We start from the raw sequence: 27,330 nt of genomic DNA on the forward strand, positions 1-27,330 counted from the left end.
CATTTATCTATATTTATTTATTGTATTTATTTATCAATTTATATCTATCAACTTATCTATTTATACAGATTCATTTATTCATTCATTCATTCATTCATTCATTCACGTGACTTGCGAATCAATCGCACAACAAAAGCAAAAAGGCGATGACGCCATCATCTCAACTGAATTAAATGGAGTTGTGAACTAGTGACCATGCTCATCATTAAAAAAAGAAAAAGAAAATCACTGTCATACTAAACTTTCTTACATTCATAGTCCAATATTGATGGAACTTTCTGGTCTAACATTATCTATCAATGACATTCAACATACAATGTAATATGGGCAGGATATAGGACATCACTGTTCTGTGCAGAGAGATTTTGGTTCTTACCATGGCGTTTTACAATTAATTTTGCCCGATGGCCTTCCATACTCTTTACTTTCGTTTCACGTGCGGAATGTTGCAAGTGTTCCGGTACCTCACCTTTGCATTTGAATTTCTGATATTTTTGATCATTCTCGATATCGTAGTGGTGCTGTATTTCTTCGAGTGGCTTTAGGTTAATACCATACAATTGGTAGGTATTTATATGACTTAATGTTGAAGTAAAGAGTTGTGTTGATACTGACTGTTCACAGCGCTAGTTTAACCGAAAAAACTTCCGTTTGTTTGCATCAACATTGTCCCACCTATTTGTATACACGTTGGTTAGAGTCATTTTACGTTTGTCCATTATTTAACGTAGATCTAGCTGGTACTGGTCGTAGACGCGCTATTTTCAAACCGTGTCCGTGATCTGATATCTGGTCACACGTCACATCACAAGCACTAACGTTAGCGCGTAAGCCATTAAATTTACGGCATAAATTGGCAAAGTACTTTGCATGAATACCAGTATAGAAATAAGAAACAAGAATGTATTTTTCACAAATGATCTCGGAGACTCCAACCCCAGCCAGGGCCAGGGCCCAGGCACCTTCTATTCTGATCTGGGACTGGAGATTCTCCCGCCTGAAACCCCAAACGGGAGACTCCAATTTTGATGTGCGCGAAGCGCGTATCATGAGCGCGAAGTTCCTTGGGGCTGGGGTCGAGGGCCCACTTGGGCCCTGAAAGCTCTGAAATAAATTAGGGTTCTTGATGCTCTCTTGGGGTTTGTGCTATCTAAAAGTAAGGCTCATTTTTCAACATACGAAGACAAAAAAGACACAGATCCAGGGCGAGAGAAATTAAATCTCAAGCGGGATTGCGGGAGAATGGGAGATTTTGCAAAAATGGGCTTTCGGCGGGAGATCTCCTGTCAAAAGCGGGAGATCTCCTGTCGAAAGCGGGAGAGTTGGAGTCTCTGTGATCTTCTCTTCGATTTCTGTAGTAACTTTTTAGAGGTCTATTAAACCTGTTATTAGAGTGAAATGAAGGCCATGTTAGTATTGTTACCAGTGGCAGTGAATACCAGATTTGATAATGGTGGTAGCAAGTTACATCCAGAATTTATGTTCTCACTAATAGAATAAGTTGTTTTTGAAATCACATTGCATTCATAGTCTCAATCCTCACTGTGAGCATCCCTGGATATGTGATGTTAACCCACTGGCACTGAGTCTCAAAAAAAGAAAAAAAAAACATAGACCTATGTGTTCCTTCTATTTTTGTTATGGTCATGTATTCTTGTTACTTCATGACATAGATTAGAATCACTCCCATTTGAGCCCTGTTCTGGTCTTATAACATTGTTCACTTAGATCACCAAATTATTTAATCCCTTATATTCAATTGCAAAATCATGTAATTGATCCTTAAATTGGCAACACATAGGTAGTTCTATGTCAGTTTTGGAAATGTTTACATAATTTTTTGAGACAATGACTTCTGGAGCAAAATTATTGTGGTATTCTGTTGGTTAAACAATGCATGCAAAATTTGTTTCTTGTCTGTTGCAGCCAAGATGATGCCAACGGGGATAGGAAACGCCACCACTCCCATCGCCAGGGACACCCTCAAGCGTAAGCTCAGCAACAAATCGGCCAAGAGAGCGCTCATCTGGTTTGGCATCAACCTCTTTCTGGCTGTCGTGTGCTTCTTGGAAATGTAAGCCCCAAAGCCCCCTTTGCCATTCAATTTTTATGTCATAATCTTCAATACATACAGTGTACGTAGTTTCAGCCACCAGACTCACACATCTTGGCCCCATTTCATAAAAGAAGTTAGGTTAGCAACTCTTGCTGGAATGGCTCTTCAAATGGCAACAGCCAATCAGGAAGCTGGATTCTTGTCGTTTCCATGACAATTGTCATTCCAGAAAGAGTTGCTATCATAGCAACTTTTTATGAAATGGGGCCATGGTTTACTGGGCATAAGAATGTACTGTACAGGTATTCTGCATACATATAAGTATCAAACCTACTTTAGTCCCGAACCACGCTGCTCATTACAAATTGCATGTAGTAAGAAATAATGCACATATTGCTCTAAATATTGATAGATATTGCAGTGAACTTTCACGCACAAACGCACACACTCTCTTTATCTTAGCTCGAAATAAGATAAACAAAACATGCATTTCATTTGTGTGGAAAATTGGTTTTTGATGAGACAAACGTGAAATTTTTATCACTTGAAATACAGTATTACTGTTCCCTAGGGCAATGTTTGAACAGGTAGGACTTGCTGTGATCTGCTGCTATTCTTCCAAGCAAAGAAGCAAAGTGATTTCTACTAGTATCCAGTCTACATGTACATGTACATGTATGTCCAACTGCACTGTCCTGAAAACAGACTTATTGCCTACAATCAGTTATTTTCCCTACCGCACATGCGTCATCATGCATGAGAATCATGTCTTATCATCGTGTTGTGGTAATTATACAGTTCAGTTGTATTTAGATAGAAGTGTGAAAATAGCATGCTAAAAAGGTGTTAAAACCTATGGTTTTAAGTAGGGCTGATCATGAAAGATCTTCTGCGTGGTGATGACATGTTGGTGGTGTATTTTTTCTTCCCTTTGGTGGTCCCCCCCCCCCCCCCCCCCCATACAGCATGGAGCAATAAATGAGTACTGGTTAGCCCATTCACCATTGGGGTTACAAACAAGATGCTGGTTGTTTTCAGACAAACTATGGTCATTTTGGTGATCACTTTGGATCCAAAACAATTACTGTCTGCATTCCCTTCAGGACCTACCACTCCACGGCAGCCTTCTTCGATGTGACTCACCCATCTCTGTGGTACGTCACATGCACGCTTAGCCTGCTCTTCACCCTCAACGCTCTGGTGGATCTGTGGCGGTACGTCGTGCCCACCCTCGAAGCAGTCAGCCAGCCGATCTCCTTGTCTCCCAGCGAGAAGAGTCTCCTTGGAGTGCATGACCATGGTATTTCGTTTGACTATTTTGTAATGAGGACTGTCTTGCTTGCAGTGTGTCCGTAATAGGGTACCATATATTAATCTTATCGGCTAGAGTTATTCACACGTTACAGTGTACCAGTAAAATCTTCTTGTACTCAGATGTCATTACAGTTTAATACCATTCATCTTGTCTGTTCAGGTTTCAATGAATTCTATTTATCAATCATCAGGGGTATATTTTTGTGATGCTCCTAAATTTCCTATTTGTAGTTGAGGCACCAGTTCAAATCAAATTCAGAAGCAACCATTGATTTCTAATACTGTATTTACAATATGTTTCACAGTGTTTTTATCTACCATGGACACATTTTGTGAGATGACTGAAATTTGTGAGATTAGCAGCTGAAGAAAGTACTGGTGCCTCCTGTCCGTAGTATGAGTGTGCTGTGTGTTGTCTCCAGAGGTGAGAAATCACTAGCTTTTCTTCAAAATAAGAAAATGAATTTCTCATTTGCCACAGTGATTCTTAATCACAAGTGCAGTCGTTCCTGATATTATAATTGTAGTACAAGCTCAGGGCATTTGTCACTCACTGACAACTGTTTCAAGCTACTGAAATCCTTGCATCTGATTGGCTGAGAGCAAATTGCCATTTGGAAATAACTGACACTTGATAAAATGCCCCCTCCCCGGAAGCAGTACTGTACGAAAAAAATATGTGTGTGGATATACAGTAGTGCTCTTTGAGGCATCCCAGACCCTTCCAGGCAGTGCCTTTTGTGTACCATTTTCATTTCCACTGCTGCAGCGGTTGGCTTCAAAGTCTCTCGCCAGAGGATCGCCTCAGCGCCCGCCAGCCTTTCGGCGCCGCACACGCCATCCTCCTCACCATCTCTCAAACCACCCAGCCATTACCTCTACTCCACCCCTCCACCCTATCAGCCGCACTGGGCGGCAGTCCCGTGGGCGGACAGCTGGGCCTCAACCGCAGTTTCCCCAGCCAGTTCTCCCCCAGTGCCTCCCCCTCATCTCAGGGGAGCATTTTGTCTCCGTCTGGGCAGTCATTCAACCAGGTGATTGTACAATGAGTTAATCCTGTTTTAAAAATATCAATTACTCCCCCCTCCCCCTAATCTCCATCTGGGCAGTCATTCAGCCAGGTGATTATGCATGTACATTGAGTTAACCTTCCTTTAATGATATTATTGCTTCCCCCCCCCCCCCCCCCCCCCTCTTGGCTGTTGTTTCTAATGTGTGCATGTTATGGTTCATTGCTAGTGCTGCATATCCAAGTGGCAGGCAGGGGCATGTGTTGTCCAAGGTCCATCTACAGTGTATTTACTCTTTATGTGCCATGGTGTAAACCCCTGAGTGCCACATTATTCTGAGACAGCGATGTAGTCATGTTTTAGAGAAACAGTCTGCTTTTCAAATATCTGTAAATTAAATATGGATTTTTGTTACCCTGGACATGCAATGAGCGAAGTTGTAGAGAATATGCCAAGCTTTGCTTTGATATAAATTGTATGACAAATCTATGATCGTTTTTCTTTCAACTGACCAGTAGCTTGATTATTGTAGAGGCATTACTTTTCCACACAAAACAGTGCCAAACACTTAAAATTTATTCACAAATCCAATAGGGAACACTGCTTGATAGCCAGAGTCACCACATAAAATCAAGCTACCTGTGACAGGAATGAAATCATGAGAAGTGCTTTCATTGTACTGTGGCATTTGGCGATTTATTGATCAGTTTTAGTGGCTTTGTGCGTTTGAGCAGAATGTGCGAAGTTGGCACGCCGTTGACTGAGTCAGGCGTGCGAACATGGCACAAAGAGTTATTGTCTCAGTCACCATATCAGCGAAATGTCATATATAGCATGTCATAACATCCTGTCACAATTTAAAAAAAAAAAATCTTTGAAAAGTAGGATGTTTTGGCTCAGCAAGAAGCTTGCTTGGCATAGTGCTCTGTTGTTGTCCAAATATTGTCTGACCTTTGTCTGACCTGGATGTAAGACCTTCTACTTCTCACAGTAAGCAGACTTTCAGTGCGTGACAATTTGTCTTCTGTTTTTATTTGTACCGTGCCTTGTTGTACACTGCAGACCCTCGGCGCAGCCTCTCAAACGCCAACCCAGAACATGTCATCGTCCGTCCTCCTCCGTGATGCCAGTGGTAGTGGGGGAAGTCTGCTCCGACCGAGGCATAGATCCTCACCAGCGAGACACTCCCCAAGTATGACCAAGTATCACAGAAGGGCCTGTGTGCAGTTTTGAATAACATTATAGAAAAGTGCATGATCTTAGTTTTTTTTTTTTTGGGGGGGGGGGGGGGTGGGGGTGGGGGTATTCTTTCCATCTTTTTGATGCTCACTTTATGCTGACTTCTTTTTTTTTCAATTTATGAAATCCACCAATAAGGACTTGCTTTTGATAGTATCGATTTGTCTGTTCTGTTGTTTTTTTGAGGGATTTATAGTCTGTTCCTAAGTTATGCAAAGAAGTGTGTGGATTTTTACACATTTTAGGAAATAGCAGCATTGAAAAAAGGAATATGCAGTGTATGCTTATTTTTCTTTTCCTCTTCTTTCTTTTTTTTTTGTTCTTCTTTTTTTTTTGGTGGGGGTGAGGAGTGTTATGGCAGGGGGTCTTGCCATTTTAGATCCAGAAATCTTTTTTTTTTTAAAGAATTCCATATAAGACAAGAAATGGGGTATATCTACTCTTCTACTGCAAAACTAAGGGTTAAAATAGCAGGACCTAGAGTGCTTAGTTGCAGGAATACATACCAAGCTCTCAACTGCTTTTCTAACACTACAAAATGTGATCTGCATTATCGGCTGTAGTCTGGATCTAAAATATCCAGATTAGTCAGAGCTTCTGGGCTTAATGCAAAGTTTGCTTGTACAATTTCACTGCATTTGGGATAAATGAGCTGCCCTCTTAGAGGGTTTGTGCATTCTCGAGCAAGCCCCAGTTCAGAATGTCTAAAAGCCTCTTCTATGATGTCCAAGTCTCTTGTGAGAATGGTACAGGTGTGAGAGAGTCTACCACAAATTTCATGAATTTATTTCTCGTTTTAACCCGTTGAAGACCAGTCTCGAGTATACTCAGGCAGGTGTCTATGGGAAATATGTGTTAGCGCAAAATTGGCCCGTCCTCAACGGGTTAATAGCTTATAGATGCAGAGGAGACGTTTTCGTGTGTCTTCTACTTCACACATTACAAAATGCACCGATAGAGTTGTTCTTTCTTCTTTTTTTAATGGGGGTTTTCATCCTTCAGGCCTGAGCATCCTTCCTTTGACATCGTTGTAGTATTGCCGTAATGAGGCTCGAAAATTGTTTGCCTGACATTTTCTTTTCCCACATATCACAGTGATGACCCCAGAGACTACCATATCAGACGAAGCGTCACTGAGCAGCTATCTGAAGTCGTATGAAGACAAGGAGAGGAGAAATATCCTCGGTGAGAAGGATTTTAAGTGAGCCATGATGAGCTGACTATTCTCATGGTCGGACATCCTGGTATGTAGTTGGGGTTGGGGTAAAAACAAACCCACGATACTCCATGGTCGACATATCTTTGAGACAAAATTATCTGCTTTCCTTCCATTATTGGCTTTGAAATTTTATGAAACTATCAGATATAGTCCTTCTTTACCTTTTGATGGACACAAGAAATGTCATTCACAAAGAACAGTGAAGTGCGAGTGAATTTTTAATGCTGACTAGGTGCTGTCTGTATCACCACTTAGATTTGTACACTAAAGGCTTGTGCACATGCAAAGCATTCACACCGATTCACAAGCCAGCTTCGCACAAGTTGTTTGTTGTCATTCTTGGTATATCGAAAGTGGTGTATACCCAATCATGAGAAGTGGGTCACTTGGTCGAAGCCATTTTGGGGATACATTCATACTCTGTTAATGTACAATCTCAGGGGGAAAAAAGAAAAAGACCAAACACCAAATTTTTGCAAACTTTAGTCACAGTATATGTGCAGGCTTCAAGTGACCCTGCTGAAAGTGCAATATGTAGTAATATATTGATAGTGAGAGGAGTAGTGTTACAAATAAAAATATTAAATGGGTTAGTCAAATACCGGTTAGTGATTGGCTAAACACAGTCACGTGATGGAGGCACATTCGGTATGTTCCTCCCATGGGCAAACATTCTTTGTAATGTTCACCCATGGGAAAACATTTTCACGTAACAAATGACAAAAGGCCTATAGGACCGCGCACACAGTGAATTTGGCTCTGCGCGAGTGAGCGATCGAGTGCATTGTGCTGGTGGGTAGTTACGTTGATGTTGACGTATTTGACTAACCCATATAATATATGATGACTTTTGTTGTCTGGAACATGTACCAAACGTTCTACCCTCAGGGTTTGAAATGCTATTTCGGGAGGCTATAAGTCCCGCGACTTCGTTTTGGGACTTATAACCTCCCTCAATAGAATTTCAAACCCTTCGGGTGGAACATTCGGTATGTTCCCTCCCCCCGCCAGTCATCATCTATATAGTGGTAGCTTTGGAAGAAATGGCAGTAAAAGTATAGTAATTGTAGAAGTAGTAGTAGTAGTAGTAGTAGTAGTAGTAGTAGTAGTAGTAGTAGTAGTAGTAGTAGTAGTAGTAGTAGTAGTAGTAGTAATAATAATATGTAGTAGTGTGTTTCTGTACTTGGTGAAATAGTGAAACATGTGGCAATTTGTGTGCATTCTTTGTAGTATTGGTGACATGCTCAAAATTTCTACCTGTAACACAGGGAACTTCCTGTAGATATGATCTCTGTGTCATAACTGTTCATTCAAAAGTTCATGTTATATTGCCTGGCATGATGAAGTATTTGACAGTATAGCATCACAGTCAAATGTTAAAGATCTTTTCGGTTCCCATTTGATTGAAATTATATGGCTGGATATTCAACAATGTTTGAAACGATTTATATCCTGCATTCCTAGGAACACCTGACCACTCCCCCGGCAGCAGCCCCTCCTACTGGGCGTACAATCGGTCTGCCGCCGATTTCACCTACCTCTTGGGCAAGTACCAATATCAGCTGGCCAGTCGGTCACCACAGTCACCGGCCTCTCGTGGCAAGGATGACCAGGACTGCCCGGCCACATACGGAGCAGAAGAAGTGTGGGACAGGCTGGAGGTTGACCGAGAAACCCTTGACCGGTGGATAGCCAATCTAAGACAGGTGAGTTTTGCACCAGAATCACCTAAGTGTGACGTAATGTTGCCCATACATCACACTCCCATTATAACGATCAAGGTTTATAATAAAATTTCTTAGCAAAAAAATAAAACCTCAGGTCCATAGATATAATTCATATATTATCATAAACCTTATGATTAATTAATCTTTGAAATAAACCTCATTGCAGTTTTGGATCAACAAACCTTCAGAACAATAAATCTTACTTCATTTTATTTCATAATCAAAATTACAAACTTTTCAAGTAACAAATCTTGAAATATTGAACCTTTGCAATGTTCAACCTTTAGAATAAAGCCCCTTGTATTCATAATAACAAAACTTTGGATTTACAATATGTAAATGAACCCTAAACCATTACTTTTCATACTGCATTTTCAAACTAAGCATGAAAGTAGAAACAATTTCATGCTCTTTCTTAAATGCAAAATATACAGGAAATGAATGAGCTGTAGTATTGCATTTACCATGATTGTTTTTCAGTGTATGATGAGCATTCAAAAACAACATACAATATACTTATGGTTTGAGTGTTTACATCTTAAATAGACTGTATTTATTGTCATATGATAATGCTGTAGCAGTGACTGCTTTGGGAGTTGGAAGCCTCCATTTTGTTCTACACATAAGTAAAGATAACTCTTTGCTTCCGTGGGCTTTAAATTCAAAGCCCCTTTTCTCAGAAGTAGCATTCTCTTGTGTTGAAACTTTCCTCCCTCTTTTGCTATGCCACTTTAATAGGAACATCCAATTTTGGCAAGTCATAATATGTCATTTCAAACTGAAAATCTCCTCTCCCAGAATTTGATCCTGTCTAGAAATTAAGTCTCATTTCCCGACTTTTTGTACTTTTTTTTAAAATGCATTACTTTAATGCTGCATTTGTATACGTGCATAATGATATTGAACAGATAGACACTCTGTATCTTGCTATTATGGCTTGACTGGCCTTCCATAGTTACCCTCTGGTTGTTCCTTTGGCAGTTTGTACAGTAAGTGGGCCTGCAGCAAATGCGACAATTTCGTGTGCTCTTTTAAGATGTTCATAGTTGTCAAGATCTTCAAGTCTGTTGTGGCGCATTTGCAATATTCCATTCGCTGCCAGTCATGATCTAGAATGTACCAGGATGAGGTTTCTTGGAATGTTGAAGAATGTTGCGAAAACAGACCTGAACTCTGTGCTCTGCTGTCTTTCAATGTGACTGTTATTAGTGGCTGAGCCAGACTGTCTTGGTTCCCGTCGTCAAGGAGATAGGCAAAGTCAACAAAGGCCTGCAGAGACTTGGCCATGGGGACCTTCAAGTAGGAGGTAAGACCATAGCGGATACTTCTTCACCCTACAATCCTTTTTTTCTCATAAACACAACACCAAAAATAAGTCACCCTCTCAGCAGTTGGTTATCACACCATAAGGTAAAGCATTTACCAATAAAACTAAGTAGATTACTGGTCTGCAAGTGTTGTGTAAAAGCATTCTGTCAAAATGAAAGATGTGTATGCCTTCATTGCTGATTGAGCTGAAATGGATGACAAAACCTGTCTGTCTATAAAGTCACAGATGTCCAAGTCACAAAAGTTTTTGATATGAGATGAACCAACTAGAGATGTAGAAATCAAAATGGTTATCATATGAAATATTACAGCAGTGAATCCCTAATGTGCAAGCCATCATGCACTTCACTCCATTGTTGTTGACTATGATATCTGTATTGTGGCTGATACGTGTATATGTGATATATTGGTGGATATATGTGTGATATTTAATGTATATGTGATATATAATATATATGGGATATATATGTGATATATAATATATATGTGATATAAATGTGATATATAATATATATATGATATATATGTTATATATAATATATATGTGATATATATGTGATATATGATATATTATGTGATAGAGACATGGTGCAGGGCTTACTCATTAAAAGAATATTGAGGCATTTGGTTATTACTGAGCCCCTCATAGCATCTTAAGAATATTGCCCTCCCCTATCCCCATATCTTTTTTTTGTTTACCCAGATACAAGTATATCGGCCCTTCGACAGATAGCCATCCTCAAAAGCCAGCACGTGCCCTCCCTCAACATGCTGTTGTCCTATCTCGATGTCTCGCCCAATCAGGAATATGTCATCCAGAGATACAAAGGTAGTGCATCCATTTTCATTTTCTTCTCTTTCTCTTGCCTTTTAGAGGCACTGTTTACCATTGGGAGCCGTAATTTGAAAAATGTTTGAGATATCACATTTGATGCGTATGTGTAGGTCAGTTGTCTCACAAGACATCCTACCATATAAACGTTTGGTGATGAAGACTAAAATATAAGGAGATATCACTGTTTTTCCCACTATACCATAACTTTAGACAGTTTAGTCTAGAAAAATTTTTCATCATAACTGTTGTTCACATTTTGTATATCCAACAATCCTCAACATTGATTATACTGAATCAAATTTTTACATTGGTTGTTTCTATCCGTAACTCACATTTCAGAACTATCCTTGTTTCTCAAATTTGGGTGAAAATCACCTTATTTCATTAATTGCCAGGTAATCAGTTAATTGATGACCTGTCCAAATCTTAGCTGTCTTACCAGAAAAAGAAAATAAAGCCATCATGGCATGTCAAAGGAAAGGCAATCCCAAGAAAAGGCAAGACAAGAAAGAAAAGCTGTCGGTGGATTTTGTAACACCTTGTCCCAGGCAAAATGCCTCAAAGTCCAAGGTCAAAGGTTACTGACTGTTGCCCCCCCCCCCCCCTCCCCCTTAAGAAAAAGAGAAAAAGTCAATCACAAACCATATCTCCCATTGTGTCTTGGCTCCACTTTGTCCCGAAAAGAATTAGTGTGAATTTTTTGACAGGCTGTGATGTCAGATTGACAGTGCATTGCAGTTTTGTGTGTGTCACATATTTGGTCTGGTGTAGACCAGTCTAGCTGGAGCATTCAGTTTGGTGTACTTGCATATTATCCCATGTCCAGAATTGGCGCGAGGAGGCTACCTATGCGAGTTCAGATGGGACCAAGGGGGAGAGCAGAAAGGCCGTAAGTGGCACAAAGACCTTCCTACTGACTGCGTGGTGAGTCCCTTGACTTGTTCATCGACAGAATCGTTTTATTACCCCATCCTCCATATCTCATGCCAGTGATAAGGCTGAAGTCAATGCAGTGAGGGCTAAGTTTAACCAATTTGGTCTATGATCCCTTCTTACGCTGTTTGTACGTTCAACAGCGATTATGTGAGCACCCAGTGAAGCAGGTTGAAACTTGATGCAGTAACTTTGAATGCTTTTTATAAAGATGAACTGATGAGTCGTTTGGTTGTAGTTTGTTTGTTTAGAGAGAATGACATCAAATGCCATGGCAACAAGGTTTGTTTCTGAATTTGCCCAATTTGAGCTGTAATTCATTAAGATTTGAAAATGTTAATTCAGATCTTTTATAGTGGTGATCACCAACACAGGAAATGGACAACACAGGAAATGGACAGGGTTGAAGTTAATGTCATTTAGAGTACTTGCTGCTGCTTGGAAAAAAAAAATAGATGAGCCACAACACCCAATCAACTAGAGAAACACTCTGAGAGCGCAGACCTCCACAAAGCAGGTCATTTCCACCCCTGATCTTGTTCTTCCGTAGAAATCAGTGATTTCCACCTATACTTACATATATATGCTGAAAATTGCCTGATTTTCCAATATTGAAGCCTTTTGTTATGTCCTCAATTTCTGGCTCCGCGGCGCGCCTCGCCCCAGCAAAAACTAGAGCATGCACTTTAGTGTGCAAATGCAACCCTCAATAAATGTGAAGCTTGAACTCCAAGTTCATTGGCCCTACCTGCCAACATATCGAAAATCCTTCATAGAATCCATAAAAAAATTCCCGGACCACTACCAAAATCTAATCATCCGTTCCTTGTGTCATTCTCACCCTTTCCTGTAAGTTTCATCCCAATCCGTTCTCAAATGTTTGATTTATTTTGCATACTGACAAACAAACAAACAAACCAATAAACAAACAAACACTGACGGAAACATAACCTCCTCCCTTGGCGGAAGGTAATGAGGAGTTGGAGATAAGGAGGGGCTATTCACTGGACTGGTGTATGTTTCAGATCACCAGTGAAAATCAATGAGCTACTGTACAAATTTCTAGAGTTCTGCAATACCTTGGTAAATAAAAGACGGCTTAAATTATGGAATTACAGAGTGTGACAACAGTACCTTTAATGAAATGTTGGATTGATAACTCTGACATACAGGTTGTTGGTCAGGTTGTTTACTGTGATGACTTTGTTCTTGGATACATGGTATCTCTTATGTAATCTTTTAAGAAAAATAATTATCCTGGGATGAAAACAGAGCAGATGGAAAGGCGGAAACTCTTTTATGAATGATTCCATTACTGCCATAAATTCTCACAGCCCCCAAATAGTTTTACTTTGCAAAAAAGAAAAAGTATGGTCAGTTGGCCACTAGTAGTTGCACCATAATGTATAGTAGTATATTTTGAAATGATCTGATAGTAATTTGATAGTTTGGCTGAGCCAAAGAGGCTAGATTAGATATTAGCTGGCATTTGGGCAGACCCACTATAAATCTGTCCCAGTATTTGGCTAGCCAGGTAGGTTCAAACCAGTTATTGAAATATGTTATTGTCATCCTGTTGAGCAAAACTTTGCACTAATTCAATCAGCTGTGGTTGATTTGTGTTTAAATTGCTTTTAAAAAGCAACTAGTTTAAAGTGACCTTTACCTGTACAGTGGAACCTCATAATGAAGAAGTTGGATATAGCAAAGCCCTTTTATAGCAAGATGATTTTGAAGCTTCGAGTTTGTCATATTTTGATGATGTTTTTGTGTGTTTGTGCACTGATATAGTGAGAAACCTGATATATCAAAGTTATTGTCATGGTTTTTAGGTCGTTTTATAACGAGATCTCCCTGTATTTTTTTCCTGGTTATGCTTTCAGCTGGTTCTACATGCTCTGTGTACCTATTTGGATTCCTGCCTGCCACCCCACCCGAAGCACCCAGACGGCAAGACATTCACCGACCAGTACTTCATGAAGACGCCAGACAAACCTGGTACCACATTCTGCATTCGTTTGTTTCATCTCTGTCTGTGTGTATAACTAGTATGTGTGTATGTCTGTCTGTTTGTGCATAGTTGGTTCTGCATTCAGATATACACACATGATTTTTCACTTTCTTTGAATATATTTAAGTGTAGGTTTTCATTCAATATACCCAAATCAAATGAATGCTTTATGATAATGTAAGTAGCATACATCTTAATTTGCTTTCCCATTTTGTATTCTGTGAATGTTTTGTTTCAGTTTAACACTTTAAAGCCTTTTCTTACAAGACTGTATTAAGAATAAAACAGTCTTTTTTGTTTTAGTAATGGAATGGTGTACAAGTTTTTCAAATAAGGGAGTCTCATCCCCACACTCAAGATTATAGAAATTTAGTCTGATTTTCACTTTTGGAAGGTGTTTTATGACTAATGGGGGGAGGGGATTTGTAGATCATGTGACTTAATGTTGACATCTTGCAGTAAATTGACTATTAAAACAAATAAACAAGTCATCAGGGTCAAATTGGCCTTAATCAACAAAATCAGGTAAAATGTTATGAAGATCTGACAAAACTGAAGAGCAAATGATGAATTTCGAAGCAATTATCCTTCGTGCAGACTTGAAGAGGGAGAACTTGCTGCTCTACCAGTCGAAGGTCGACCCACCGCACTTCAAAGTGATCCTCGGTGATGACACGTGGGACATTCCAATGGTAACATATTTTTCTCTCCACCTTCCAGTGGCCACATGTGTACTCATTGTAAACGGTGACAATAGTTTGGACATGGTTACCGTATATGCCATATATTTAGCGAGTCTAATTTTTTCGCAAGTCGGACTTCCCAACAATTTTGCGAGTGGTTAAATTTGGGATTGGTGAGCACAACACTGACCGGAGAAATGTATGCGTGCACGTCACGTTTATGTCGGTATCAAAGTTCATATTTCCATGTGGTTTTAATTTTGCAAATAACATGAAATTTGCAAAATATTAAAACCTCACGAAATATTTGGTGTGTACAGTATCTTAAACAAGCATTTAGATTACATCTTCTTTTCTCTCTCTTTCTCTGATTATTCAAATGACATTTCAGTATAGTGTCCTTACGTGTGAGTGCTGTGATATGATGGAGAAGGCTCTGGATTTGTAGACAATACGGTTCGGGGTTCAAATCCTGCCTAGCGCTTCTATCCTTGGACAACATGTTTGGCCTCAAGTGCTTCTCTTGACCTAAGTGTATAAATGGGTACCATGCAATGCTTTTGGGTAATATTAGTGGCAAGGGCCCTTTGGCAGAGCAGGATGGACCATTGAAGAGGCTGTTGTAGGTTTTGAAAAGAAAAGAAAAAAAAAGATGACCATATTGTGTATTACTGTAAAAGTGAAAATTTTCCTTTGATGAATTGTTTATACCAAGCCAAGAATTTTGTGTACTTTAATTTTAGCACTAGTCTTTTGTCACCCGAAAGGCATGGAAATTTACACTTTAACAGTAATGCTTGTGTGATGTTCTGAGAATTTGAAAATTTTGAGGTATGTAACCCCCCCATGGAAAAATAAAAATACGAACAACAATAGTAAACATGTCGTATTCTTGACTCCATGCAGGGAAGAAGCAACATGTTTCAGGCCATCCTCCTCTTTCTGCATCACATCAAGACGAAGGAGAATGGAATGCTCGGGTGAGTCTAAATCCTCCTGTGTCCGATTTGATTCCTTTGTCCTGTGTCCATTTTCCATACTCTAAGGTTCCTACAAAACCGTTCTGTGAAAAGTTCCATGCAGCTGATTTTACCATGCTGAACCAATTTTAATGAATTTGACTCTATTTTTATTCATAAGATTATTTTTGTGCATAGTGGATGTTGATATTTCAAGTAATATTTGCATTTTGAGGGGATGGTGGGTTGCCATAATTCAATAGAGTCAAGTTTGCAAAAATGTTCATGCTGGAGATTATTCCACTGCCATGACTCTACTGTCATAGTAATGTGTGTCTGTTCTAGCATTTCCCTTGTCATACAAAAATCTGTTCCTTCCAGATTTATTTTTCATCAACAGTGTGTTTTCAAAACACTCTTGATGTGAAAACCCCTTTTCAAGTCCTTGGCAATTGATCTGAGTCATCAAAATACTCGCTGAAAAGTCGTAGGTTATCAACTCGCTTTATAACCTGGTATTTTACAAGTAATTTTCATCCACAGTATATTAGCAGTCTATGTACCACAGCTAAGTTGTTTTCCAGTGCACCGTTAATCTCCTTTTGAGAAGTAGTATGTATCCTTAGAAATATTATGTGAAAGTCTTTTCCATGTCAATATTTCTTTGTTTTCTGCACAGGAGAGTCAACCTGGGTCCATCGGGGGTGAATATTCTGTGGGTGATTGACAGCTGAAACTGGCCAGTCGGAAACAGGACTACCAAAGCAAGGGCCACGTCGAGGGACGCAAATGATCCATCTCATACAATGGACTCGTTTGAAAAGAAAACCATGAACTTGATGGAAAAGTTTTGAGGTTTAGAGAAACATGAGTAATGTGATGTAAAGAAAGAAATGTGACGGTAACAAAAGTCAAGGAAAGAAAGGGGCGGTCGATGATCTGTGGCATCTGTCATTGCCGATAGCAACTGTGAATAGTATATCCATCAATAAAGATGAAAAAGTGTAATCCTTTGTCGCAAGTGATACTGGTATCAGCCTCCCAGTATCAGCCAGTGTGCCATTTCCAAGAATACTGTCAGCAACTTTAAATACAGTGCACTCCCGTTATAACGGACACGAGTATATACACAAAATTCCAGTTGCAACGAAGTGAAAATTCAGGCCGTAACATTATCCGATCTATGGTTGTTTTTTTGTTGTCTATTTGTTTTGATTTTGATATAACCAAAGAAAACTGCAGGTCCCAAGGACTTTGTTATAACGGGAGTCCACTGTAAATGCTTCCCAGTGACCTTGATAGGCAGATGTAGCCATGGCAACTGTGCATTAAATTTATTGAAATTGACAGTTGCCCTGAATTTGTGATGAAGATACAGAGACTCCAACCCAAAGCAACTTCTGATCTGGAGATTCTCCCGCCTGAAACCCCTAGCAAACGGGAGACTCCAACTTGATGTGTGCGAAGCGCGAAGTTCCTAGGGTTCTAGATGCTCTCTTGTGCTATCTAAGGCTTATTTTTTTCAACACACGATAGAAATAAAGTAAGAAATCCTTTCCAATGGGAGACAAAGAGCCAGGGCGGGAGAAATTAAATCTCAAACGGGAGAACGGGAGATTTTGCAAAAATGGGTTTTCGGCAGGAGATCTCCCGTCGAAAACGGGAGAGTTGGAGTCTCTGAAGATATCCCTGTGTGGACAGGACCAAGAAAAAAAATATACATGTTAATGGGCCATGACGCGAGAAAAGGGCCGTTTAGTGCTGTTGTGCATAAACACCATAAAACAGCGCGGAAGTTTGACAAACCAATACACGCAAAAAAAAAAGTGTTATCAACTAGATAGCTGAGTGTGAATGCATAGTCGCATCAAAAAAGTTGCAGCATTTGGGCAAAACGTGCTTTTTTTTAATGCAGTAATCGAGGCATTTAGGAGTAGAATTTCAGAAAACAGTTTACATATCTAAATGTGTCAGAGTTCATTCCACAATATGGCGGTAAAAACTCATTGTCGGTATTTTATGGCCTTGAGGGCCGGTTTCTCGCATCACAGCTCATATGTTCATCAGTTTATCTTCAAGTAGTGATCTCCTTGTCTTCCTTATTCTTATTTTGATTGACATGGCAACTGAGAGCGAAAGTTATGCAAAGTATGCACTGTTGAGGTCATTATACTATCTTGCTGGAATTATTGTTCTGGAGATTTCACACAATGATCACCTGTATGGAAAAAGACCATGGAAAGTCGTGACATTCATATTTTCAGAGCTGCGAGGCAATTGCAGAGATTGTTCATGATTCCCACCTTCAAAACAGATTTCTTGGATATTTTTATCGAACAAACTGACAAACTTTCGATGTGGAAACGGTAGACTGACTCCCCCAGTGGGCAAATATAACAGTAAAACTCACATAAGAGAATATGCATGGGACTAGAGGAAATACATGTATGTGGACCTACTTATGTGGAAGTCAACAAAATATCAAAAGAAATTTAATAAAAAGTTTGGACCTTTTCATTGTGCCTACTGAATGTTAGTACATGTACACGTATGCTGTAATCGCATCTAATTTTTCCATTTTTATCATGACTAAAGCATTGTCACTTTATGATTTAAAAAAAAAAGCACTTTTAGAGCTTATAACTTGATACATGTATTTATTTCACCAACACTTAATAACTCCTGAGAAAAGTTGTCAAACTATGGGTAGTTTGGAGATTAAGAAAGTGCTCCATGTATTTTGGGCATAATCAAATAGAGCTCGCGCTGAGCGTGCACGGGCACAACGTTGTTGAAACATTGTTACAGAAAGTAGATAGCCCCAGTGCTGCTGTTTGAGATTTTGTAGTTATATGCGATGGGGAGAATTCCCACAAACTTCATACGTGGCTAATAACATGGTGTCTTATATAGGCAGGATGATTGCTTGTCTGTTTAAAAATAGTGAAAGGTGCGTGATGTTATGATCTGCCGACTGCAGATAAATGAGAAAATTGTAAAGTTAGAATTGTCAAACATCCCTGAGAAGAGGCCAACATTTGTGAATTTGTATGTGTAATGTACTTTTCGTCGTGAGTGAATGGAGTCCATTTTTGTCATTGTGTTTTGATTGTGTCATCAGGTTTTGTTTTGGTTTTTTTTACAAATGAATTTCATTGTACTTTTGTCAATAAATTCTAAACTGGACTCAAAGCATGACTTGTAAATGTGGATTCTGTTTTCAGTCTTGAAACACTCTTGAAATCAGTTATGTTCCTGTGCAAAATCTTGTTGGATTTGAATTTTTGAATTTAGCCACAATTGGAGTACAAGTACATGTACTGTACTGAGCATGGAAAACAAGTTTGATCTTGGCCCACAGGTTCATTTCTTTGAGGAACAAACCAAGTGTGTGTAAGGATTTGCTCGGGTAAACATGTACAACGTGTACATGTATTTGGAAGTACATTGTACATGACTTCATTGTTCACTAACCTTATTACATGTCTTTATTTCTCAATTATATAAGATGCACAAATCATGACACAGTATCACATCCAGCAGAAGTACATCTAACAGAAATATATGGCTCGTGTTTGTCGACACACATCACTTATAGGCCTAGCTAATTACGTGAAGATAAAGCTCGAAGGTTAAAACCCTGCATGCTTTAAAAAAGTGAGTCAATTGGAGAACTGTTCTGAGCTACGATCTGTATCGGCTGAGCGTAAACGTGCAGCGATTTGTCATCCGTGCTTAAAATGGGTACGTGTACTCTGTACTTGAAAATTCGAAGAGCATTATTATACTCCACTGCAGGGTGAAGTTTGTAGATTTGTACTCCATAGATATTTCAGGCCAATCCTGTTTGAAGCATGCTAAAAAGTATCTCTGACCTTTATTTTTTTAATGTCTGATATGAGACCTGATTCTTCAAAAAACATGAAAACGACAATGGACTGTATGTGTGTGTTTTTGATTTGTCATGTTTTTTGTACGTCGAACGGGAGCGGATGTTCACAGAGTGATCGGGTGAATGTGAGCATTATGTGGGTGTGTGGGTGTTAATGCACGACAAATGCATGATTAGCCCAAGTGCAATTTATTTTCATATTATACATTTAGGGTGTATATTGGCTATATACTAATATCATAAATCTTGTCTGAATTGCACCAATTATAGTAAACAAAGTATATCCATAATGATTTGTCTAGGCTATAGATACACTTGTACCCATAGATGTATTTAGATGTACAGCTGTACATCAAAGCCACTTTGGGGATATCAGTTAACCTAACCGATGGTGCAATGTCTCTCTTCATTATCGTGCTTATGAAATACAATAGATATGGGCCTAAACCACATTAGCTCCTGTCCATAATCAACTGTGGATAAATCTATCGCTTGGAAAGAAAAATGTCAATTGCAAGTGATAACAGACGCAACTAAACAAGATGACTTTGTCCTTCCAATTATTTTTACACGTCCAAGAATCAAAAATATAGTTCAAGATCTTTTACCTACAGTATAACGAAATCAATGAACCAATTTCGGCAGATCACAAATCTGGTTACAGATAAGGTTAATGTGATATATTCATTGATAAACACAGAACCTACTAGTAAGTTATGTAGGCCTATATCAAGTTTATTCTATTGCGCTGCAAGAACTGGAATTTGTTACACAAGTCGATTTTAAATTTTGAGATTAACTTAAAATCATGGTATGCTGCGTGTGTCTTCAATGATATATTATAACTTCCAGATGAAACTGACAATTTTTGAGAATTTTTCATGCAGGTATTTGAAATACAATGTACAACAAAATAAAATAAGAGACAGAGGAATTTTCTGTAAATTTTATCATAATTTGAAATGGATTCTACCAAAAATAAAATCCAATGAAACTGAAGAGGGAAACCAATGGCATACCATAATTTTCAGTCAATCTTAACATTTGAGATCGACTTCAAATCTTGTGAAACACCCCCAGAGAAGCTTTTAAACATAGTACAGTGAACAGCTGAATGACAAGATGCGTTTGTAGGTCTTTGAATGATGCTACAAGAAATGCTCTAATGTCTAATGGTATAGGCCTACAGCAGAGACTCCAACTCTCCCGTTTTCGACGGGAGATCTCCCGCCGAAAGCCCATTTTTGCACAATCTCCCGTTCTCCCGTTTGAGATTTGATTTCTCCCGCCCTGGCTCTGTGTCTCCCGGTGGAAAGGATTTCTTACTTATTTCTATCGTATGTTGAAAAAATAAGCCTTAGATAGCACCAGAGAACATCTAGAATCCTGGGAACTTCGCGCTTCGCACACATCAACTTGGAGTCTCCCGTTTGCTAGGGGTTTCGGGCGGGAGAATCTCCAGATCAGAAGGTGCTTGGGGTTGGAGTCTCTGCTACAGTAATACTCCATGATATAGGAGTTGCACTGGTGAATGCTCGGTCTCCTAATGTTATTCATTTTTGTTTCACGTGCTGGGATTTGCAGAAGAAGAATATCTTTAAAAAGTTTTGCAGGTATACACGTAGGGCTACTGTGAGTGTGTTAGCGAGATATTAGTAGTAATAGTTCTGTTAAACAAACAACGAATGTCTTGACCAATAAGTGCCTTGTATACACTCAGCAAGGTACTAGTAGTAAATGATTTGTTGGTGAATTGGAAACCATCACGTATGGCATCGACGCTCCAACCACTCAGTCAGTCTTCCGATTCTAAAGCAAACCTTCGTTTGTATATAATACAGACGTTACCAAACAAAGATACAACTGTAGTAATGAACGTCGTACCTCCCGTTGTGTATTGAGGATGTTCGACGAAAGTATATTTGTTACCAGTCTACCAACTGTCATTCCCAAATATGGCCAATAATAATGGTAATTAACTATAGCTAACGAATTTTAGATACAAGGTATGTTATGTGTCCTTAAGAAAGTTTCATGAACCTCGGTACCATCAATGTAATTAGAATTGTATGGTTTTGTATAATCTTTCCATTTTGAGCGCATTGGGACATATTATGCACTATGTGTTATGCGCTTTATAACCACTGTTAATTATCATCATTATCAATGGAGCGTGATTTTATACATAGGCCTAAAAGTAATTCTGTCAAAGGTAGGCCTACTAAGACAAAGTATAGTAAAGTTCATTAACTGCAAATCATTTGCAATGCATGACATATACCTTTGCAGTATATCCTGATCTGCGTGAACTGTAAAGCGCAACTTCACATTTTACATATAATACAGACCGAGCCTATCATAGGAACAACCGTGTTGAAGAATAATATGATTTGTGAACGTACAGGGTCAACGCACTGGATCAGTCATAAATCATAGCCTCACTTCAAAGAAAACAAAATATTTTCTTTGTGCGTTATAGTTCCGTTATTTCCGCTTTCCACTGGACTATTAAACCAGCGTTGCTTTTAAATCTTGTAAAATATGCACGAACACCGTAGAAAAATATATGCTATTATCGTCGCCATATTAATAATCTTTTATAGGAACGATTAAAGGAAATGTAACTCAATAATAATAGTTACTAAAGTGGCTGCAGGTAGCAACTGGTTACAGGTTGTACGTGTATTACATGTAGCCGTAGGGATGTAGGCCCTACTTCACATAAGAGGTCAGTCGGGGACATAAAACCAATTACGGTACATGTGTGGCGCCTTCCTGACTAAAGTTGCTTGACTGAAGTAGTGGCGTTGACAGTGGAGGTACAGACTGTATTATGAATACTCGATACATCAAACCATAGTGGGATCGACTGTATCATCGTCATTGCAGTGCATTGTGCATATCTCGCACAGATAATATAATAGGCAAGGTGAGTGGAGATCGCTTCTTATCAGGTACTTTGGTCATATGATACCATTACAAGCACAACTGCCTTTCAAGTTTGACAGGTCGTATAAAGGTTTACTACGCAGAAGCCCGTGTGCGTGCAGACATTCTTAGTAGTAAACGTATATCAAGATAATGTTTTGCTGTTTACCATGACATATGGAATGTGACACATTTAGATTTTCTTCTCATCCTTACATGTTGTACATGACATGAAACACGCTGTCGATTCTCAGAATCCATAGTGACTGCTGCAAGCTCTTCTTTGGTGATTAACTCTATCTGTGCCAGGGACTTCAAACAGTGTGTACAACGCTATGGAGTTTCCTCTGTCAATTGGTACTCAAAGCACTGAAAGGGTTAACTGGTGCGTGCAGACGACCGGGAAAGTAACATGAGGGACGATATTGGTGATATAGCCATCAATTTCATATGTTTCATGTCATCACTGCAAGTTGTTAAGTAACATGTCGATTTAAGAAATTGCGGCGTTCGAGTGATAAATTGTAATCTGAAATTTCCGAGTTCGTAATGGACAATTTCTGGCAGTCAGACACTTAGAAGTCGTGAGGAGTAACTTGCAAAGGGACGTTTATTTTCAACTCCTGCGCGTAGATTTACTCGTCAAGTTTGACGATATATCGTTTCAGTTATTTGAAGTACAGGTGTTTTGCCATTTCTATACCTCAGAGTCATCTCTCTGGCACTAACATGAACAAAAAGTGTTGTTTTTTCTCTCTGTCTCTCTCCCTTTCCGGTCAATCTCCCCGGCTTGCCCCCCCCCCCCCTTTCTCTCTCTCTTACTCTATCTTTCCATTAAAAAAAAAAACTATTCATGTAGGCCCTAATATCACACACACACACACACACACGTCATGTATATATATATATATATATATATATATATATATATATATATATATATATACATATATATATATATACATATATTATATAATACGTATACATATGATAATAATATGTATACATAATATGAATATATATATATATATATATATATATATATATATATAATTTCATTCATGATTTGTTTTGTTTTTTACCTAAGTGAATTAAGTGACCTTACCCCCCCCCCCCCCTACTATGACGTCCGTGCCTGACGGAGGGTGGGGCTGGATGGTGGTGTTGGCGGGCTTTTTCTGCAACTTCCTCAACGCGGGCTTTGTGCAGACGCTCGGCGTCTACCTGGTCGAGTGGCAGGACCACTTCGGAGTGGGGGCGGGGGCGTTGGCTGCGATCTCCAGCGAATTCAGCTGTATCAGTCATCTAGTCGGTAGGCTAAATTCTCACACATACGCCCAATGTAAAGAAATTCGCCAGATACATGTAATGAAACAAACAAAGTACAGGACATAATTGATTTACAGGGGCGGATCCAGGAATTCCGTAAAGGGGAGGCGCCTTTATAGAATTAAAAGGGGGCGCACGCCTCCCCCGCCATTTTTTCTCTTTATTTCTTTTGTTTTAACAAAAAATAAAGAGGGGGCGCGCGCCTGGTGCCCCCCTAGATCCGCCACTGATTTAGATATGTACATATACCATGATTTGGCAGTTTGTCTTTCAAGGGATCTATGTCTTACCAGTTCCGCTATTCTGTAGATCGTTCTTTTCCATTTTCTGTAATTACTTTTACTGTAAGTATTCTTGTATTTTCATTTACCTTTTTGTTGGATGAAAGCATAATTGAATTGAATTGAATTGAATTGAATTCAATTCAATTCAATTCAATTCAACTGAATTGAATGAATAAATATCATAAAATCACTATTGATTCAGTGTTAGGGATCCAGGTATCCCAACTTGTTTGATTATAGGCCCATTGTATGTTGGTGGCCCTTTAGTGTGAAAATCCACTCAATATTTCGATGAGCGTTAATGGATAATGTGAAATCTACAATATAGATTAGTAGAAATTCAATTTACGTATATGGTACATGAAAGCACCAAATTCTGGGATTACGTCAATGTCAAAAGGGGTTGAATGAAATCTTAGATTAAAGTAATTGCAGAGCATTGAAGAGAATGAAAATACAAACCATGGCATTCCAAACAAGGTATACTCGATAATATGATGTTCGTTGTCTCCGTCTTTCAATCACGTTGACTTCGGTTCGTTATTGGTTGTTTTTATTTTTGTTTTCTTTGGCTTCCATTGACAGGCATCCCAGCAGGAGCCCTGTGCAGCCGTTATGGTTGCCGGCGAGTCGAATTATTGTCTGGTTTCATCGCCACATTAGCAACATTTCTCGGAGCGTTCGCAACAAAGCTCTGGCATCTGCACCTTTTCGCCATATTTACCGGTATAAGAACAGACACATGTCATGTTTTTGGGAGTATTCGTGTATAGGGAAATACATGGATGACAGAGAGGGATTTTTAGTTGGGTTCTAAAGAAGAGCAGTTTGGTCAATACAACTCATACCCCCGTTTTACAGAGATTTGTTTTCATCGGTCTTTCATCGGAAGCAAAGTTTGTTGCCTCCGGCCACCCACCGAAGTATATCGAATGCCAGTCTGATGAATCCGACTTGTGTTGGTCGACTAAAGAAGTCAGTATCAGACATGCCGGGCGCGATCCGATGAGGCAAGATCGTCCGATGAGGATCATGCACAACGTACATGGCTGACACTGAACTGATAGTCGACCATCACAAGTCGGATTCATCAGACTGCGATCCGATACACTTCGGTGGGTGACCGGAAGCAACAAGCCTCCGACTGGAAGTCGGGAGTCTTATCCACTACGCCACAGCGCCCTCTATATTTGTCTAGTGTCGACTTTGGAAAAAAAGTCCATGAGTCATACAGTCCTCGAGTCATTACACTTGGCAATAAATAAGGCCCATGAGACCGACATTAGATCACGAGGCTTGTAGGTCTCGTGGGTCTGTTTGTTTGTTTGTTTGTTTGTTTGTGTCGTTTTGTGTTTTGCTTAGTGTCGAACTCGGAGGCCTTGTTTGCCTGGTTTCGAACGCATGGGCCTTTTTTTCATGTATGTTATCATGTCTTTGTATTTTTATGGTTGCATATTGAAAAGATGGTAAAGAGGTGAATCAAAGTGACATGATGACTAATGGAGTTTATTCCTATTTCCAGGCATTGGCTACGGAATGGCGTTCCCACCTCCAATTGCTATCATCAGTCTCTACTTCAAGAAGCGGCTTGGTCTGGCGAACGGCCTCCTCTACACGGGCATAGGCGTAGGAATATTGGCCATGGGGCCCCTCCTCGCAGTGCTGTGCAAGACTTATGGCTGGGAGGGTGCGCTCCTAGTACATTCCGCACTCACAGCAAATACTCTCGTTTGCGGCGCTCTGTTCAGACCGTCGAAGTTGGAAAAGCAGTTATTGCTCAGGACGTTGCAATCAAAAAGTAGGAGGAAGAAACTCGTAAAACATGACAGAAACGATTCCAAAGTTGACAGCGATCGACCCCGTTCGCAACGACGTTGCCTGTGCCTGTCATCTTTTGTAAATGTTAGTCGTACCTTCGGGCTGAAGGAATTATTACGCAACATTCACTTCGACATTTATCTCCTCAGCACATTTCTCGTGTTTACCGGTCAAGCGGCATGTGTAATGTTTATCCCTTCAAAGCTTGTATGCGATTTAAATGTATCCAACATCCGAGCTAGCTTTGGACTAACTGTCATGGGTATCTGCATCACAGTATCTAGCCTGCTTCACGGACCGCTTCTGGACTGCGGGTCCATTTCTTCCATAACGCTTTTCATCTTCTCCGTGGGCGCCATGGGAACTAGCGCCCTCATAAGTCCCCTTGCGAAGAGCTACGCCGGGCAGCTTGTCTTGGTGGCGCTGTTCGGGACTGGACAGGGAATAGTTTTCCCCATGTTCAATCTGGTCTGTCTCGAGTTTGTCCGTATATCCCAGCTACCGCTCGCCATTGGGATGGTGGTCGGTCTAGGAGGTTTCGGCGCGCTAATTGGCATTCAACTGATGGGTAAAAATGAAATTTAATTATCGATGAATACTAATATTAAGGATATTTCTGAATACATTCAATCTTGGAAACCAATTTCCTGTTCTCATGTCAGTTTATCCGAGTAGGCACTACTCAGCAAAACCCAGTTTATAAAATGGTTTGCAAAATCAGCAATTATGACATAATCAAGCATGTATGAAATGATTTCTAGGGCTAACAAAAATTCAAATCAAATCATTTTTTAAATGAAGCTATAACAGAGTAGTAATAGGCCTAACAGAGAATCAACGTCAATTACACACGGTCGGGTTAATATCAAATACACAATGTATTTTCTGCTGACGTTAATCTCAGAAATAATAGAAAAATGGTGGATGAATGTTAAAGTCGAGATTTTGAGGGCTTAATCTCAACATTTCAGTTAATTTCATCAAATTGATGGGGATCGTCTTTCTGTGTGTTTTTTTAACCTTCTTGTCGTGTACAGGGTTATTGTATGACAAGACGGGCTCTTACGACCTACCGTTTATCCTCGCTGGTTGTGTCCAGTGGTTGGGGGTCCTGATTTTGATCTTGCTGACCAGGTGCTTCAGATGGGAAAGACCAAGAGAGAAGGCGCCAAATCAGAACGGAGGAACGAGCGAAGGCGCAAACACCCCGCGGCCAAGCGATTACACCGACAAGTTGTACGATTACGTTCCGTCTGTAGAACTAATTCCCACTCAAAGTTAAGTCAAGCAGAAAGTAGACCTACAATGTGTAATTATCATGTTATATGTTGATATCTGATTAAGATGACAGACATACGCATATGACGTGTGTGTTGTTTGTGTGCGAAGTGGCTTCGATTTCATAATTTTTTGGAAACATTGTTGGATTTTTAAAGAATATTTCGAAGGATTATAGAAATAAACATATTAATAGTGACATAGCTTGTGATTTGGACGTTAGCAGCAGAAATATAAACGCTTTTATTTCACGGGTTTTACCATGTAACTCCCGTAAGCCTGCGTTCGTAGTTTAGGAATCTACACTGTGTAGCGCATACCGGTAATTAGATTCGTCCACACGCCCAATAGCAAGATTCCGTATACAAACATGCGGCGAAGGCTAATTCAATAATGACAAGTCAAGTAAAAGATATATCATGTTACTTTGTTTGTCGAGATTGCTACCTATCAGATGCAGGTCATGCGTGCACACAGTGGAGGGAT

At 39.6% G+C, this 27,330-nt stretch overlaps 2 protein-coding genes across 2 annotated transcripts; both read left to right on the forward strand.

Annotated features, from left to right (window-relative positions):
• The first annotated feature begins 441 nt into the window (after positions 1–441).
• Positions 442–16,049, forward strand: LOC139718133 (transmembrane protein 209-like). The gene is given in 15 exon segments (XM_071629617.1): positions 442–563; positions 1,927–2,074; positions 3,160–3,356; positions 4,140–4,261; positions 4,264–4,404; positions 5,443–5,572; positions 6,715–6,804; positions 8,303–8,544; positions 9,775–9,871; positions 10,598–10,723; positions 11,556–11,653; positions 13,546–13,660; positions 14,271–14,365; positions 15,263–15,336; positions 15,995–16,049. Coding segments are annotated over 14 exon segments (1,725 nt in total). The 5' UTR covers positions 442–563; positions 1,927–1,931.
• A 7,208-nt stretch (positions 16,050–23,257) lies between these two features.
• Positions 23,258–26,848, forward strand: LOC139718117 (monocarboxylate transporter 13-like). The gene is made up of 4 exons (XM_071629601.1): positions 23,258–23,447; positions 24,334–24,474; positions 25,271–26,134; positions 26,604–26,848. Exons 1-4 carry the CDS (start codon positions 23,258–23,260, stop codon positions 26,846–26,848), a joined length of 1,440 nt encoding a protein of 479 aa, XP_071485702.1.
• Positions 26,849–27,330: the final 482 nt, after the last annotated feature.

Source organism: Diadema antillarum, unplaced genomic scaffold, assembly GCF_040938485.1.
Source record: "Diadema antillarum isolate AM-2024a unplaced genomic scaffold, OU_Dant_1.0 scf00000089, whole genome shotgun sequence".
NCBI lineage: Eukaryota > Metazoa > Echinodermata > Echinoidea > Diadematoida > Diadematidae > Diadema > Diadema antillarum.